We start from the raw sequence: 19,146 nt of genomic DNA on the forward strand, positions 1-19,146 counted from the left end.
TAAATGCATCCGTAGAAAAAAAAAACTCAATCTATATATAGCATTTGAAAATTGCAATTTCTTTAACTGTAAGCTTTGAAATAAACATGACAATAATGTCCATAAATGAAAAGTGAAAAAGCGTCCGTAATTGAAAATTTATGTAAGAAACTGTAAATGCGTCCGTAAAAAAAACAACTCAATCTATATCCAGCATTTGAAAATTGTAATTTCTTTAACTGTAAGCTTTCAAATAAACATGACAATAATGTCCATAAATGAAAAGTGAAAAAGCGTCCGTAATTGAAAATTTATGTAAGAAACTGTAAATGCGTCCGTAAAAAAAACAACTAAATCTATATCTAGCATTTAAAATTGTAATTTCTTTAACTGTAAACCTTTAAATAAACATGACAATAATGTCCATAAATGAAAAGTGAAAAAGCGTCCATAATTGAAAATTTATGTAAGAAACTGTGAATGCATCTGTTAAAAAAAAACTTCAATCGATATATAGCATTTGAAAATTGTAATTTCTTTAACTGTAAACTTTGAAATAAACATGACAATAATGTCCATAAATGAAAAGAGAAAAAGCATCCGTAATTGAAAATTTACATAAAAAACTGTAAATGCATCCGTAGAAAAAAACAACTCAATCTATATATAGCATTTCAAAATTGCAATTTCTTTAACTGTAAACTTTTAAATAAACATGACAATAATGTCCATAAATTAAAAGTGAAAAAGCGTCCGTAATTGAAAATTTATGTAAGAAACTGTAAATGCGTCCATAAAAAAAACTCAATCTATATCTAGCATTTGAAAATTGCAATTTCTTTAACTGTAAACTTTTAAAGAAACATGACAATAATGTCCATAAATGAAAAGTGAAAAAACGTCCGTAATTGAAAATTTATGTAAGAAACTGTAAATGCGTCCATAAAAATAAACAACAATCTATATCTCGCATCTGAAAATTGTAATTTCTTTAATTGTAAACTTTGAAATAAACATGACAATAATGTCCATAAATGAAAAGAGAAAAAGCGTCCGTAATTGAAAATTTACATAAAAAACTGTAAATGCGTCTGTAGAAAAAAAAAAACTCAATCTATATCTAGCATTTGAAAATTGCAATTTCTTTAACTGTAAACTTTTAAATAAATATGACAATAATGTCCATAAATGAAAAGTGAAAAAGCGTCCGTAATTGAAAATTTATGTAAGAAACTGTAAATGCGTCCGTAAAAAAACAAAACTCAATCTATATCCAGCATTTGAAAATTGTAATTTCTTTAACTGTAAACTTTTAAATAAACATGACAATAATGTCCATAAATGAAAAGTGAAAAAGCGTCCATAATTGAAAATTTATGTAAGAAACTGAAAATGCATCCGTTAAAAAAAAACTTCAATCGATATATAGCATTTGAAAATTGTAATTTCTTTAACTGTAAACATTGAAATAAACATGACAATAATGTCCATAAATGAAAAGTGAAAAAGCGTCCGTAATTGAAAATTTACATAAAAAACTGTAAATGCGTCTGTAGAAAAAAACAACTCAATCTATATCTAGCATTTGAAAATTGCAATTTCTTTAACTGTAAGCTTTTAAATAAACATGACAATAATGTCCATAAATGAAAAGTGAAAAAGCGTCCGTAATTGAAAATTTATGTAAGAAACTGTAAATGCGTCCGTAAAAAAAACAACTCAATCTATATCCAGCATTTGAAAATTGTAATTTCTTTAACTGTAAGCTTTTAAATAAACATGACAATAATGTCCATAAATGAAAAGTGAAAAAGCGTCCGTAATTGAAAATTTATGTAAGAAACTGTGAATGCGTCCGTAAAAAAAACAACTCAATCTATATCTAGCATTTAAAATTGTAATTTCTTGAACTGTAAACTTTTAAATAAACATGACAATAATGTCCATAAATGAAAAGTGAAAAAGCGTCCATAATTGAAAATTTATGTAAGAAACTGTGAATGCATCCGTTAAAAAAAAACTTCAATCGATATATAGCATTTGAAAATTGTAATTTCTTTAACTGTAAACTTTGAAATAAACATGACAATAATGTCCATAAATGAAAAGAGAAAAAGCGTCCGTAATTGAAAATTTACATAAAAAACTGTAAATGCATCCGTAGAAAAAAACAACTCAATCTATATATAGCATTTGAAAATTGCAATTTCTTTAACTGTAAACTTTTAAATAAACATGACAATAATGTCCATAAATGAAAAGTGAAAAAGCGTCCGTAATTGAAAATTTATGTAAGAAACTGTAAATGCGTCCATAAAAAAAAACTCAATCTATATCTAGCATTTGAAAATTGCAATTTCTTTAACTGTAAAGTTTTAAAGAAACATGACAATAATGTCCATAAATGAAAAGTGAAAAGCGTCCGTAATTGAAAATTTATGCAACAAACTGTAAATGCGTCCATAGAAAAAAAAAACTTCAATCAATACATAGCATTTGAAAATTGCAATTTCTATAACTGTAAACTGTGTAATAACAATCTCAATGAAAATTTACGTAAAAACCGTAAACGCATCCATTAAACAAAGAAATAAATAAATAACCTAAATTGATATCTAGCAGCAGGTCGGTGATGCTTGCCTATAATCATAAAGCTTCTATTTATTATGTACCTACGTACGAAGCACAGTTTGTTATTGCTTACGCAATGTGTAAGCATTCCCCATTAGTATAATCACGATTTCACAAGCTCACTTGGAGTTATTAAGAATAATTATTGAAAACAATCCAGACCAATTTTGGATAGTATCAGTTCGAACAGACTGAAAATGATCCAATTATAGAAATAATTAATTTTGATGATTGTGAAGAATTGGCGTGCATTGGATGTTTGAGACGCCGATGGGATTTCTTGCTAATCCTGCTTTGCTCATTTTAGATTGCCTTTTGCTTTCGAATGAACCATCTGGTGCGAACCTCAGCATTGCCATCAAGCATCACAAAGTTGGATCTGTGATGGATAAAATCACTTTTTGTTAAACATAGTGAGTAAGGATTGGATGGATATCTCCTGCAATGATGGGTACAAACTGAGAAAGGGGGAAAATGTGAAAACCTACACTTCTTCAAAAAGCGCACATGTCCCCAGATATATATTTGTCATGCACAAGTCCCCAGACATCTGGTAAGATGCCTGAAGAAGCAAACTATTGAGGATTGTTTAAAAGCAAACCTACGTCCATCCTATCACGCAGGAGATGCTACCGAGACCTTGCAGTATCAATGGAAGCAAGGTAGGTGGTCTACATTTTGATCTACACATGCCGGCGCTGCATATTGTTGCGGATATGGGATTTGCATCCATCCTTATCCGCTTGTAAATATTCCCCTATTTCCTCAATACTTCCCAACCATCCCCAAACCCCATTCCCTAGTCCCATTTTCTGTAAACAACACTCTGTAGACCCGACCTCCCCCTATTTCCCCCATTAAATGTCGTGCCCAGGTTCACCGCATCTCATGTAAGACAACTATAGGACATCTTGCTAGTTATTCTTAGTCTATGTCAGTTAAGGACTCGTTTCCATTAATTCTGACCCTTCGTTGCACCAGAATGTGATTGTATGGCACCGTTAGGAAGTTTAGGACCTCCCAATACCTCCCCGCAGCTCTTCCTCACAGTTCAACAACAACAACAACAACAACAATAACAACGAGCGCAGGAAATGCGCGTCTTCACTCCGGCTTGGTTGGTAGGGGGTGTTGGGAGGGCACCAGGCCTTCCCAACGAGCCGCCATCAAACATGTGCTCGACGGGGTTACCAAATAGGGGCTCCCTGTCAGCTCCTCGTCAAGGGCGGAGCCCGGTAACCCCCGCACCCAATGGAAGCGGCGGACCGGCCCCAGTGGGGCGGAACCAACCAGCCGAGGGCGTGTCACTCCCCGCTGAGCATGCGCAGTGAGAGGGGGGTGACGTCAGATGCGCGCTGAGCTTGAAGCAAGAAAGACGTCCCCTCCGAGCGCTGTGAGACCTCCCCGCATCTTCTGGACCATGCTTTATCCTGTCCCCGAGCCAAGGTGCACCTTGTGCTATCGACCTACCTGTCCCTTCCTGCCATCAATCCCTGTGTAAGTCTGCCTTGTTCCGTTTGTCTGTGGTCTGTCTGGGATAAGATAAGATGGTAATTAAGTGCCCATCTCTTCTGTGTCTTTACCTCACTGCCTTGTAATCTACCCCTTTTCTCCACCACTGTAATTATACCCTCCTCCGGAGGTCTTGAGAACTGTACCCCTTGCGTCGTTTCCTCTTTCCCAGTCGTCGTGTCCTTTCTATCATTGATTTGGCATAGCGCGATTTGGCCAACGTCTGGGTGAATCGGGTGAGTTGGGTAAGAATCGGGGGAACTGTTCGGTCGCGGTAATACCAACCGCTCGGTAAATAACATCTTTAACCGCGTCCGCAACAATTGGTGTCTGGGAGTGAGATACGGACCCGAAGCGCGCTTAACGCGCTCAAAATTACAAGTCACCGAAATTTGATTTTGTTTTACAAAAAAAAAAAACCCGAATTTTGAATGTCGCGCTATGGGAGATCAAGACGGCTGGGTTCCGGTAGAGGAGAGTGAGGCAGGGTCGATCCAGGACCAAATTGAGGGACATGAGGAGAGCGAAGCAGTGAGGGCGGCAGGTTCGCAAAATGGCGTCCTCGCGCACGAGGTTACGGGCGCGCAAAATGGCGCCTCGCAGATGGCTACGGCGATCGCGCCCGCGACCGTAGCAGCACCGCTGGTGGATTTGAAACTTTTTTTAATACAAATGAAGGCCCTTATGGCCCAGAATAGCGAGAAATTGAGGGAGGACATGGGGGCCAATAGCCAACGGTTAGAACAAAGGATGGGGTCCAACAGCGAGAAATTGAGGGAGGACATGGGGGCCAATAGCCAACGGTTAGAACAAAGGATGGGGTCCAATAGCGAGAAATTGAGGGAGGACATGGGGGCCAATAGCCAACGGTTAGAACAAAGGATGGGGTCCAATAGCGAGAAATTGAGGGAGGACATGGGGGCCAATAGCCAACGGTTAGAACAAAGGATGGGGTCCAATAGCGAGAAATTGAGGGAGGACATGGGGTCCAATAGCGAGAAATTGAGGGAGGACATGGGGGCCCAGATCGGAGGGTTAGGGAGTAGAATAGAGGGATTAGGAAACAAATTTGAGGGATTAGACAATAGATTAGGGGAAATACAGGAGGGGTTAACGGGGGTAGAAAACAGAATGGCCGCTCAAGAGAATCAAATGGAAGGGATGAAAAAGGGGTTAGAGGGGTTAGAAAACAGTATGGAAGGCAAATTGAGGGACATGAGGGACCAAGCGGAAAAGGAAGTCAAACAAATGGGGCAGCAGATAGAGGGGGTCAGAATGGGGGTAGAAACTAAATTGGATGCTCACAGGGAGGAAATGGAGCAGATGAGGGTGGCATCTGGGCAGGAGATGCAAGTGATGGGAGAGGAGATCAGAAGAGGTGTGAGTGAGGAGGTCGGAGGAGTGTTAGGGAGTCGGAGGAGCGAGGAGGTGAGGCACTGTAAGGAGCGCATGGAGAAGGAGGTGAGAAAGGGGACTGTAAAATTGCAAGGTGGTATAGAGGAGTTGACGCTGGGAGTAGAACAGCTGACAGTGGGACAAAAGGAGTTGGGGGACCAGGTAAAGAAGAACACAGCGGTAATAGAGGGTTTAAAATCGACACAGAAGGAGATGAAAAAGGACGTAGGGGTAATTAAAAAAGAGTGTCAGACGGTACATGAGGACCTGACGAGGAAAATGAACAAGGTGGTAGAGGTGATGGAGGTTAAAGAGCGGGAGGTGCGGGAGCACATAGAAAAAAATAAGGTGGAGTTAGAGGAAGAACTTAAGGGGGCGCACGAGGAGATGAAGGAGGTGAAGCAGAAATTAGAAGAAGTGGAAGAAGGGGTGAGCGAAATTAAGAAGCGACGGAGAGAGGATAAGAAAGAGATAAAAGAGGAAGTAAAAGAATTGGTCCAAAGTCTGTGTTCGGATCGTGATGATGTGCTCATTAACCGGATGAGGGATTCGCAGGTGATGGAGGAGCAGCGAAGAGAAAGAGGACCCGGTGTAAGTGGTGACCAATATGGTCGTGCGTGTGATGCGCCAGGTGATTTAATAAGCTTGGGGGTCGAGATGGACCCGGATGTTCGTGAGAGGCCAAGAGTGAGGTGTATGGCTGGTCCGGAATGTATGGAACGAGGGTGCGAGCGAGAGGGTCCGGTGATAGGAGAGGTGCGAGGTGTGAGTGAGCAAGGTTGTGGTGGTATGGAATGGGTAGCGGGTTGCGGAAGCGTGACCCATGCATCGACACCAACAGGGGTAGTTTTTAGAGGGACAGGGGAGGCACGGGAGCCCCTTGGGGGTAATGTACTGTGGGGGCCCGGCCGGTTCGGCCCCGCGCTGACCCCGCAAGGGGCGACGCACGGGGTCCGGCAGGCGGGCAACGACTCACATACGAGGTGGTCCCACAAGGTCCCACTCACGCCGTATGACGGCAAGAGTGATCTACGCGCGTACCTGGCGCAGTTTGACTGTGTGTGTAAGGGCAACGGTTGGGGTGAGGACGAAGGTGGAGTACACCTGGTGGCCGCATTGCGCGGCGCGGCGGCGGAGGTGCTGACGGCATTACCACCGGGTGCTCTCACCCTGCCAGCCCTCCGCGACGCCCTAATTAATCGATTCGGCATTGAACAGCAGAGCGAGCTTGTTAAAGCTCAGCTCGCGCTGCGAAAACGCACGCCCTAGGAAGCCATCGGGGAACTTGCCCACGACATTCGCCACGCAGTGGGGATCGCACATGCTAACATGGCAGCGGATTGCCGGGAAAGCCTGGCGCTGGACCATTTTATCCAGGCCCTCCCGGATATTGAGCTCCGGCAACCGCTCGCCATGTGGCGCCCGCAGACTCAGACGCTGCAGCCCGTTGGGAAGCAGCGAGGCCCCTGGCCCAGGGGAGCAAGCGTCACGCAATGGCGGTCCGCCAGGTGGGACCCCCGATGGAGGGAGGACCCCTTAGGGGGCCCGCCCCCAACGTGAGTCCTGACCTGGCGGGCATGGTCCCGAGGCTGGTGGACCAGCGCCTGGCGGGACCTGAACCATGGCAGGCGGCCCCGGAGGTGGCCCGCGGTGGACTACGAGCGGGTAATCCAATTCGGACCTTCAGGGGGGGAAATTTGGAATTCCGGAGACAAGCACCTTATCAGGTGAGGTGCTATACTTGCAACCGTCCGGGTCACCTGGCGCGGCACTGTCGGGCCACGCGCCGGGATGATCCCCGGCGGTTGAGGTCCTCAACTCCGCCCAGGGGGGAGTGGGTTAGCCGACCCCAGACACCCCCCCCCCCTGCCAGACCCCAGGAAACTAGAAGGTGTCGGGCACGTAGGGCGGTGTTCGGCAGAAGAGGATGGAGGAGAGCCCTCATTGATGCGACAGGTCATTTATTGTGGCCAAATTGGAACCAGTAGCCTGATAATCAGATGCAAAATTGCCGGCGTGGGGGTAGACGCCATAGTAGACACAGGAGCTAGCGCCACGATCATCAGCCCTGTGGTCCTTGATTCGAGTGCAGGTGGCTGGGATAAGATCCAGCGCCTGCAAAATTATAGTTTGCAACTTGCTACCGGGGTAACGGCCCCGATTATAGGGCGTGGTTCTGTGACCCTCAAGTTAGGGTCGGTAAGGAGGGAGATAGATGTTTGGGTGGCGGAGGTATGCGACCCATGTTTAATAGGGTTGGATTTGTTGACTGCCAGCGGTTGTAAAATCGACTTGTGCCGGGGGATCCTGCAGGTGGGAGTAGAAGAGCTGCCGTTAGGGGGAGTGAGCACGGCCGAGAGAGCGGAGCTGGAGGCTTCCGAGGCCGTGACCATTCCTCCAAGGGCCGAGGCGATAGTGCCGGCCCGATGGGCAGCTCGCCCAACATGGCAGGAGTCCTGCGGCCTGGTCGAACCGGTGGCAGCGCAGTCCATACCGGGTTTAATCGTGGGCCGCACCCTTGTAAAAACGGACGGACCGGTAGTGGCCGTCCGAGTAATAAATATAAGTACAGAACCACGCACTATAGTAAGGGGCACGAGGGTAGCTGGCTGCACCCCAGTTGAGGAAGTCGCGACAGTGAGGGGCGAGAACGTCCAGCCGAGCCGGCCCCAGGGGGAGCCTTCAATAAGAAGTAGGAATTGGCCCGATCCCATTTGCGAGATGGTAAATCGTAGTAGCGTAGAGTTGGGAGGTACCCAGAGGGAGGCCTTACACAAACTGGTTGGGTCCCATTTGGACCTCTTCTCCCTGTCCACCGAGGATATTGGACGTACGGGCCTGGTGAAACATCAGATCCACACCGGTGAGGCCCGGCCTATTCGTCAGGCCGCCCGACGGCTCCCTTGGAGCAAGAGGGCGGAAGCTGACGAGCAGGTTGAAAAAATGCTCGACGCAGGCGTGATCGAGCCCTCGGGAAGTCCTTGGATGTCACCTGTTGTGCTGGTCAAAAAGAAGGATGGGACCACGCGGTTCTGCGTGGACTATCGCCAGCTAAACAACGTGACACTCAAGGACTCATATCCCCTGCCAAGGATTGATGACACCCTCGATGCCGTTGCGGGCTCAAATTGGTTCTCAACTTTGGACCTCAAGAGTGGGTATTGGCAGGTGGAGATGGATAGGGCAGGGAAGGAGAAAACGGCATTTTCCACAGGTAAGGGACTGTATCAGTTTACTGTGATGCCGTTTGGTTTGTGTAACGCCCCCGCCACCTTTGAAAGATTGATGGAACATGTACTAGGCGGCATGCCATGGCAATCATGCCTGGTGTACCTGGATGACGTCCTAGTACATGCCAAAACGTTCCCCCAGGCAGTAGCTAATTTGGACCAGGTGTTTAGGTGCCTCAGACAGGCAGGGTTGAAACTGAGCCCCAGTAAATGCACCTTGTTTGCCAAGGAGGTGGCCTATTTAGGCCACGTCATCGGTTGCGAGGGGGTAAAAACGGACCCAGACAAAATTAAAGCGGTAGAGGAGTGGCCCGCACCACGTACCATCAAAGAGGTGCGGGGATTTTTGGGACTCTGCTCCTACTACCGGCGCTTCGTGGCGAAATTTGCGGAGTTGGCTCGGCCCCTTCACCGCCTTACGGAGAAGGGGACGAGATTTAATTGGACAAGGGAGTGCCACGAGGCCTTCCAAAAATTGAAGGGGTGTCTAACATCCGCACCCCTTCTAGCTTACCCCACTAGCAACGGGGCATTTACCCTGGACACAGATGCGAGCCAGGAAGGATTGGGCGCAGTTTTGTCTCAGACACAGGAGGGCGTGGAGAGAGTGATTGGTTACTATAGTCGGGCCTTAAGTAGGCCCGAGCGAAATTATTGTGTCACTCGCAAAGAGTTATTGGCTATGCTGGCTGCCATGAACCATTTCCACCCGTACTTGTACGGGCGGAAATTTTTGGTTAGAACTGACCATTCCTCCTTGCAATGGCTCCTTCGGTTCAAGGAACCGGAGGGCCAAATTGCAAGGTGGTTGGAAAAGTTGCAGCAGTACGATTTTGATGTGGCCCATAGGGCCGGGAAGGCCCATGGTAATGCGGACGCACTCTCTCGGCGTCCTTGTCTGGGGGAAAACTGCAAATTTTGTGCGAGACACGAGGAGAGGGAACAATTGGGCGATTCGGACCCGACCCTCGTTGTCCGTGCAACCCGGGTGAGAGGGCCAATTTTGCCACTAACCGCAGATGAGGAATTCGGAACTTTGGCTTGGAGCGTGGCCCAGCGGGAGGACCCCGTACTGGGGCCGGTGCACGAATGGGTGAGATTGGGGCAAAGACCTAATGGGGAAGAGGTCACCCCCCTCGGGGCACAGACCAAGGCATATTGGGCTCAGTGGAAAACCCTGGAATTGAAGGATAACATCTTGTATCACAAGTGGGTGGAGGTTCCCTCTGATAAAACTTCCTGGCTGGTGGTAGTCCCAAATAAATTTAAGACCGATATATTGCAACAGGTGCATGGTACCCGCCCCGGCGGCCATTTGGGCAGGACAAAGACGACATCGCAGGTACGCCGGAGGTTTTATTGGGTGAATATGGGGCGCGACATACAGGACTGGTGTCGGAGATGCGACGCCTGTACTGCCAAAAAGGGACCAGCACGGAGGATGAGGGCCCCCCTTCAATTACACCAGGTGGGGGCCCCCCTAGAGTGGGTGGCCATGGATATCCTAGGCCCACTACCCCGCACCTGCCTAGGTAATAAGTACATCCTCGTTGTGATGGACTACTTCACCAAGTGGCCGGAGGCCTACGCCCTCCCCAACCAAGAAGCAGGGGTGGTAGCGCAGGCCTTCGTGGAAGGATTTGTGTGCCGGCATGGGATTCCGCAGGAGTTGCACACCGACCAGGGACGAAATTTTGAGAGCAAATTGCTAAAAGATGTGTGCAGTCTCCTGTCAATTCGGAAAACAAGAACAACGCCTTTATGACCTCAATCTGACGGGATGGTGGAAAGATTCAACCGAACTTTAATCCAACAACTGGCACTGTTCACCGCCACCCGTCAGGATGACTGGGACGAACATCTCCCTTATTTGCTCATGGCCTACCGAACCAGCCAGCACGGGGCCACCGCATGCAGTCCAGCGTTGCTTATGTATGGGCGGGAGTTACGGGCTCCCGCCGACTTGCTATGCGGTCCCGTGCCAGACACAGTGGTTAACCCGCCGAGGGAGGGGTACACACGTCACCTAGAGGAAGGCATGGAGCTAGTCCATGCCTTCGCCCGCCGCCAACTCCATCTGGCGGGGGAAAAGATGAAGCGCAGGTACGACCACCGGAGCCAGGGGAGTCAGTACACTCCGGGGATGAAGATTTGGTTCTTCAATCCCCGGAGGAGGAAGGGTAGGTGCCCGAAACTCACCTCTCCCTGGCAAGGCCCGGGGGTCGTCCTGTCGCAAGTCTGTGACGTGGTAGTAAAAATCAAAATGGGGCCACGAGCCCTCCCTCGGATCGTCCACGCCGACCGGATAAGGCCTTACACCGGCGAGCAGGCACCCCCGTGGATTGCCTCAGCTTTAGATGCCGAGGCGGGACCCAGTACCTCTGAATAAGGGGGGCTTATTAGTGCCAGAGGCCTGGGGGATTGATGAGCGATGGGCCCGGTGGGTAAGGGTGGCATCCCTGCCACCCTTCCCATGATTGGGGGAAAATGCGCTATAGTATATGGGGTGGCTATGACAACCGAGCCAGGGAGGGCTTGGATAATGATAGGGACTAGAGGTGACTATAGGTGACCAGATTTAAGTAAGAGACTTGGTACCTGTAGTGGGGACGTAGTAGCTTAGAGTTTGATAATGACGTGGGAGCGCTGAGTGTAAGGGAAGACGGAGGAGCGCGAGTTTTAGAAGGGAGTAGACAGAGCAGATGATGCAGTGTGAATGGAAGTGCTGGTGAGCAGCTTCAAATGAGGCATCGGTGAGGCAATGCTCCGAGGTGTGTGTGAGTGTACAAGTGATGAATGAGAGAGCATTGCGGATGAGTGTCATGGTGAGTAGTGAGTGTTGTGGATCAGCGCGAATGCGCTTGGGGGAGAGAAGGGTGCAGGCAGCACCAAGTATGAGAGCACAGGTGTGCAAGTACAGGTGGGTGGAATATATGGAGCAGAGAATGAGTGGTGTGGAGAGAGTTGGAGTAAGTGGTACGGAGTGGTGTGCATGGTGCGAAGGTGTGGATGGGGGAAGAGTGGACCCCTTTCACGAGTACCCGGGGCGGGTAGTGTAAGTGTTAGTTAGAGGGTATAGGTAAATTGTGGTTGGATATTGGCATCTGTGGTGCGAGGTGAAAGAATGGTATTTGGATGGGTGCATTAGTGTTGTGGAAATGGCTGGGCGTGTAGCCTGTTAGTGTGTGTAGTTGGTTTGGGCACTCCGCCACTGTGAGGATGTCGGCCAGGTGAGGCCGCAGGTGGGCTCTGGGAGCCGGTAGTTGTTGTGGATGGGGCCCGAGGATCCGGAGGACGGACCCGGGTGGCCCAGTGCCAGAGGGCACCGAGTGGGGTGACAGAGCCAGGAGGGGCCTTCCCCAGTTAGTTAGGTTAGGGTGAGGAGCTAGGTAAGCTCGGGTGGCAACTGCAGTGGTGGAGGTGTGCAGGTGGGTAGACCTGTTGGGAGAGCTACACGTCGCAGCCCAGAAATTGTGCAAGGGCACCGGGAGATGAATCGGGGGAGTGAGACCCCAAATTGAGAAACACCACAGTTTGGTCAATGGGAATTGGTTTTTAGAACCAATAGTGTAAGTTGGCCAATGGATTGGTAGGGAAAGACCCCGGGTAGTGTAAAGTGTGCTAATGTCATTTAGGAAATAGTTAGGATTGATGAACCTGTCGCACCATACACAGCCACTTACCTGAGGTGATGATGATGACTCCACACCTGTGTTTTCTTTGTTTTGTGTTGCAGGAAATGAAAATTGCTGTTTGGATTTGTGAGACGCATCACGACGTGGATGAGACATTGGGGTGATTCCATCTCTCCCTCCTTAGGAGGGACTGATGATGAATTGGTGATGGCAAATTTTGATGTTGAGTTGGAGATGGCAAATTTTGATGAGAGTTGGAAATGGCAAATTTGATTGGTTAGGAGGGAGAGAAGACGAATTTGGTTTATGGGAGGAACGGGGAAGACAGTAGGGACGTTTGTTGATGTGTAAAGTAGATGTTTATGGGTAGTGTTGTGTTTTGTGGATACAGTAAGGGGTAAGGGAGGGGCAATGTAGGTTACCTGGTGGGGAGGGGTGGGGGGGGGGGGCGTACGGTAGGAACGTACCTGTCTCACCTGGTTCCCATGTGCCCCCAGTGTGCATTGCCTTGTATTGCGTGCACTTTTGCGCCCTTACCACCTTACTCACTTGACTTCTTTTGTCTCCCACCTCCGAGGATCTGGCTTTGGGGCAGAGAGAGAGGAGAGAGAGGTGCTGGCTCCGCAGTTGTGGGCCTGTACTTCCGCTGCTTGCTGCCTGGATCGATACACCATATGGACCGCAATTTTTGTGGCCGCCCACAATGGACCGCAGTTCTTTTGCGGTCAAGCACCACCCGTGGATGGACCTGGGTCAACGTGGCACCTATGCCATACAGGTGAACCACTTTTAGTTGGCCCCCTGACGGCCACAATTAAGAAATGGACGCGGTTGGCGCCTTTCTTTATTTCTAAAGAAGCCAGAAGGCCAAGTGCACTCCATGAAGGCAAGACCAGCGGCAGAAAATCGGCCGGCTGTGACACCACCGGTGACCATGGACACTTGATGGTGCATTGTTATTGAACACTTTATTGGTGCACTGGATGGTGCTGACTGTACATAATGGGGTGGTGCTTTTGGTGCTTGGACGGGGTGCTCTGCACATTATTAAAGGCCGTAGGGCCACAGGGCACTCGTGGGTTGGTGTATCGATGCTGGCATGCGTGCTCTCCCTATGCATAACATCTGCACGTGTTCCTCAAAGAACAGGTCCTGGATCGTAGTGTAAATATCAGTGTAGTCTTGTATAAATAATGCTCCCTACCGGCTGTATGTTTAGTTTGAGGATGCTTTCCGCGATTCGGTTATCCTGTGGGTGTGTTTCTGTTAGGAGAAGGGTGCAACGTCGCAGGGGGACATATTTACTCATTTGTGAACATCTGTAAAACTGTCGCACTCAGGGTTGAGTTAATAGTAGAGGGAACTACATCTGAGTGCCACACTAAAGTAGGTAAAAATTTATCGGGTCGGGCCGCCCCGAGGTAGAGAAGGGTGCAGTGTTGCGGATATGGGATTTGCATCCATCCATATCCGCTTGTAAATATTCCCCTATTTCCTCAATACTTCCCAACTATCCCCAATCCCCCATTCCCTAGTCCCATTTTCTGTAAACAACACTCTGTAGACCCGACCTCCCCCTATTTCCCCCATTAAATGTCGTGCCCAGGTTCACCGCATCTCATGTAAGACAACTATAGGACATCTTGCTAGTTATTCTTAGTCTATGTCAGTTAAGGACTCGTTTCCATTAATTCTGACCCTTCGTTGCACCAGAATGTGATTGTATGGCACCGTTAGGAAGTTTAGGACCTCCCAATACCTCCCCGCAGCTCTTCCTCACAGTTCAACAACAACAACAACAACAACAACAACGAGCGCAGGAAGTGCGCGTCCTCACTCCGGCTTGGTTGGTAGGGGGTGTTGGGAGGGCACCAGGCCTTCCCAACGAGCCGCCATCAAACATGTGCTCGACGGGGTTACCAAATAGGGGCTCCCTGTCAGCTCCTCGTCAAGGGCGGAGCCCGGTAACCCCCGCACCCAATGGAAGCGGCGGACCGGCCCCAGTGGGGCGGAACCAACCAGCCAAGGGCGTGTCACTCCCCGCTGAGCATGCGCAGTGAGAGGGGGGTGACGTCAGATGCGCGCTGAGCTTGAAGCAAGAAAGACGTCCCCTCCGAGCGCTGTGAGACCTCCCCGCATCTTCTGGACCGTGCTTTATCCTGTCCCCGAGCCAAGGTGCCCCTTGTGCTATCGACCTACCTGTCCCTTCCTGCCATCAATCCCTGTGTAAGTCTGCCTTGTTCCGTTTGTCTGTGGTCTGTCTGGGATAAGATAAGACGGTAATTAAGTGCCCATCTCTTCTGTGTCTTTACCTCACTGCCTTGTAATCTACCCCTTTTCTCCACCACTGTAATTATACCCTCCTCCGGAGGTCTTGGGAACTGTACCCCTTGCGTCGTTTCCTCTTTCCCAGTCGTCGTGTCCTTTCTATCATTGATTTGGCATAGCGCGATTTGGCCAATGTCTGGGTGAATCGGGTGAGTTGGGGAAGAATCGGGGGAACTGTTCGGTCGCGGTAATACCAACCGCTCGGTAAATAACATCTTTAACCGCGTCCGCAACAATATAAATGCTTTGTTTGCTGAAAAAAAATCTCTCAACCTGGCAGAGTTTGCCCAGGTGCCACATGCCATTATAAGCTAATTGGGAGAAATGATCACCGCTTGATATTTGACTGGTATGGCTAAAGGTCCCGAAGATTACAACTCTCCCAGGAAGTGATCACAAATTTATTTATTTTAAAATGAGGATTTGGCTGGACACCTTGCCTGGACAAGCAGGTAAATATCACAGAAGTCAAAGTAATGATGAGATTTGGGTTCCACACTTTATCTGGTGGAAAAACTTCTGATATTCTGCCGATCATTTAACAGGAGTGCTGTCTCAGGCTCTTTGTAAAAAAAAAAAATGCCTTCAGGAAGTATTCACACCCCTTGACTATTTTCACATTTTATTGTGTTGCAGCCTGAATTTAAAATGGATTAAATTGAGATTTTTTTGTCACTGATCGACACATTATACCCAATAATGTCAAAGTGGAATTTTTTTTAGAGATTTTTACAAAATAATTAAAAATGAAATACATAAATATCTAATTTACATAAGTATTCAACCCCTGAGTCAATACTTCGAAGAAGTGCCTTTGCAGAGATTCGAGTCTTCTTGGGTATGTCTATATCAGCTTTGCACATCTGGATTTGAGGAGTTTCTCCCATTCTTCCTTACAGAGTTGATCAAGCTCTGTCAAGTTGGATGGGGAGCGTCTGTCGATTGGATGTCAAGTAGGATGGGGGATCTCGATGGGATAGAAACAGCAATCTTCAACTCTTTCCACAGATTCTCAATGGAATTCAAGTTCGGGCTTTGGCTGGGTCATTCAAGGACCTTCACATTCTTGTTTTGCTGTATTGCTTTGGCTGTATGATTGGGGTCATTGTCCTGTTGGAACATAAATATTCGCCGCAGTCCAAGGCCTTTTTCACTCTGAAGCAGGTTCTCCTCAAGGATTTGACTGTATTTGGCTCCATTCATTGTTCCCTCTCTCCTTGGAACTCTCCTCGTCACTGCCTGCTGAAAAGCATCCCCATAGCATGATGCTGCCACCACTTCACGGTAGGGACAGTGTTAGGTGGGTGATGAGCAGTGCTCGGTTTCTGCCAGACGTAGCACTTTGCATTCAGGCCAAGGAGTTCAATTTTCATATCATCAGAACACAGAATCTTTTGCCTCATTCTCTCAGATTCTTTCACGTGCCTTTTTCCAAACATCAGGTGTGCTGTCATGTGCCTTTTTATCAAGAGTGGCTTCCGTCTGGCCACTCTCCCATAAACACTAAATTTGTGAAATCCAATGAATGGAGCCAATCAAGACTCTCTGCTCACCTTCACTCCTTCATTCCTCTTTACTCCCACCTCTGGAACAAACCCCCTCACTCTCTTCAATCCCACTCCTCCCTCCAGGTCTTTAAAACAGCTGTTCACCACCATATTTATCTTCCCCCATCCAAAACCTTGATCTCTTCTACCCCCGTTAATTCACCCCAGATCCACTTTTTTTTGAAATCTCGACTTCTTTCTTTCCTGGAAGTCCTAGCAGTGTACATGTGTTTTCTACCTCTCCCACCCCCCACCGCCCCCACCTTCCCATGCCTCCTCCCCCCACGCCCTCTCCCTCCCACAGATCTTCCGATGTCTCTGTTCTCTGCTGTTGTACACGTGTGCTTCCCTCTCTCTCCCCATCTTGTCTCCCGCTCCCTTTATTGTATGTTTTGTGTGTCGGTTTTTTTTTTTGTGATTGATGTTAGCTCTTACATGAGCCTCGATCTTGTATACCAACAACAACAACAAAAAAATGCTGCAGAGACTGTTGTCCTTCCGGCAGGTTCTCCCATCTCAGCCAAGGAACTCTGTAGTTCTGTCAGAGTGGACGTTGGGTTCTTGTTCACCTCCCTGACCAAGGTCCTTCTTGCCTTGCAACAGTTTGATCGGACGGCCAGCTCTAGGAAATCTGGGTTGTTACATATTCTTTCCATTTCCTAATGATGGAGCTTACTGCGCTCTTGGGAACTTTCTACACTCTAGAAATTGTCTTGCACCCTTCCCCAGATCTATGCCTCCTCACGATTCTATCTTGGAGTTCTATGGACAGTTCCTTGGGCTTCATGGTAGAGTTTCTGCTCTGACATGCACTGTCAACTGTGGGACCTTCTATTGAAAGGTGAGTCTCTTTCTAAATTGTCTAATCAGTTGAATTGGCCACAGGTGGACTCCTATCAAGTTGTGGAGACATCTCTAGGATGATCAAAGGAAATCGCTGAGCTCAATTTGGAGTTTCATAGCAATGGGGTTAAATACTTATTGAAAGACATTTCAGCTTTTCAGTCTTTATTAATTTGTAAAAAAATCTCTGTGATGAAATCGGAAGAAGTAGAAGAGGCGTGTTGCGGGGCAGAATAAACATATCTGTCTGCCATGAGCGGACGCCTGCTGATGTAAGCGGATCTAAGTATTTAACCAGCTGAGAGAGTCGACACTGCGAGTTCTGAGAGATCTTGGTGAGATGTGATTACGAGCTTTGACTAGTGATTTAGATTGTTTAGTTCTTTTTATAAACAGTCTTGATGTGCCTTCAGTTGCTTTGTGGAGCTAATAAGATGACTGCTGTGTTTATATAGGTGAACGCCAGGTCAGATTTATACAATAAAGCCTCATATTCTGCAGAGAGGTCTTTGGAGTCTAATTACACTACAGTCTCAAAGAAAATCCACTTTGACATTATGGGCTGTGTATGCATAGATCGGTGAAACAAAATCTCACGTTTATCCATATTAAATTCAGGCTGTAACACAACAAAATGTGAAAAACGTCTAGGGGTGTGAATACTTTCTGAAGGCGCTGTATTCATGGTGTGGCCATCAGCACAATGAGACGCAGGGTTATCTACGGTGGATTAAATATCATGCATCTAGTCGAGGTACTTTCCAGGTTCCTCGCAGGAACAACTACCCACTTGTAATGGGAAAAAGGAAGTGGTAATTTCATCAGAAGCCACATGATTATTACATGCTAGAGGGTCATGACAAAGAGTGCACCGTACTATCAATGCAAACATTAACATGTCCAAACAGAATGTCCTGACCTCCTGTTTGAGGTATACGGCATTCATCTAATTATTGTGGAAACAGTGAAAAAAAAGAAAAAAAAGAACAAAAGCCATGAAGATACTTCATAACAAGAATGCTCAAAAAGAATAATGACTTCAGGCCTACTACAATTGTGGATGAAATTACTCAGCTGATAAAATATGAGAGGCTCACTGTTTTAAAGTTAAAATTACAATCCGTCTTATCTTCTTTATCAAGGATGAATGTGACATTTGCTGCATTCTGTGAAGCCGACAAATAAGAAGCTGTTGAAAGAGATATCTCTCCAAAGACAACAACCCCTAAAGGTAAGAAGACACTCATTTTGCTGATCTGGATTCATGAATCGACATGCTGATGTTAGTCAGTCGAGATTCAAAAGATTTACATCAGCTGGACCTGAGCCTATACCAATGAACCTACATTCGCCAGATAGAGAGATTAATGAATTTGAAGGCTTAATTTGAATCACAAACCTCTCCGCACTAATGTAAAAATTCCACACATACGTCTTTTAAGTAAACATTTAAGGTCTTACTTTTCAAGCAAAACGATAAAGATGAAGGAAATGAAGGAAGGAGAGAAAAGAGGAGAAGGGAGAATGGGGAGTGGGGGAGGAGAGAGAGAGGACAGAGACAGAGAGATATCAAATGAAAAGGCTGAGCTTACAGCTTCACATAAGGATCAGAATAACCGTTTGGATCCATTGCAGCAAGATGGGCGCAGCGAACAACGCAGACATGTAGGCCCCAATGTGCAGACAGGGTCGAACGTGTGGCCAGACTCTGATTGGTAGAGAAGGGCGCCCTTGTGGACACAGTTGAACAGGCAGGCACGTAGCAAAGGGAAATCAGAATACGTCCCCGTTCCTCGGGCCATGCGGTACGACGCTCTAGCTTGGGAAACGTGGGTAAGCGCTGGATTAGACGCTAACACAAGAAGAGTAGCAGACATGCTTATGATTTAAGGTGTGGACAGGAATACCTGACATACCGACTGTTTAGCATAGGTGACTGAGTAAACAAAAAAAAAACCTGGCATACCGACTGTTTAGCATAGGTGACTGAGTAAACAAAGAAAAACCTGACATACCGACTGTTTAGCATAGGTGACTGAGTAAACA

The 19,146-nt window shown here is 47.3% G+C and overlaps 1 protein-coding gene across 4 annotated transcripts in view; it reads right to left on the minus strand.

Moving 5' to 3' along the window:
- Positions 1-18,906, minus strand: part of LOC144893255 (double C2-like domain-containing protein alpha) — a 46,053-nt gene extending 27,147 nt beyond the window's left edge. The window contains exon 1 of one of the 4 annotated variants that reach the window (XR_013624284.1): positions 18,693-18,835. Coding sequence is in view for 2 of the 4 variants with exons in the window: in XM_078783126.1 (XP_078639252.1) it covers positions 18,718-18,902 (185 nt within the window). In the remaining 2 variants the exon portion in view is untranslated. Of the gene's footprint in view, positions 1-18,561; positions 18,624-18,692 lie in introns of those variants that run through there. The other 3 variants (XR_013624285.1, XM_078783126.1, XM_078783127.1) reach the window with 3 other exon arrangements.
- Between the last annotated feature and the right edge of the window lie 240 nt (positions 18,907-19,146).

Source organism: Myxine glutinosa, chromosome 8 (assembly GCF_964187855.1).
Source record: "Myxine glutinosa chromosome 8, kmMyxGlut1.1, whole genome shotgun sequence".
Taxonomy (NCBI): Eukaryota; Metazoa; Chordata; class Myxini; order Myxiniformes; family Myxinidae; genus Myxine; species Myxine glutinosa.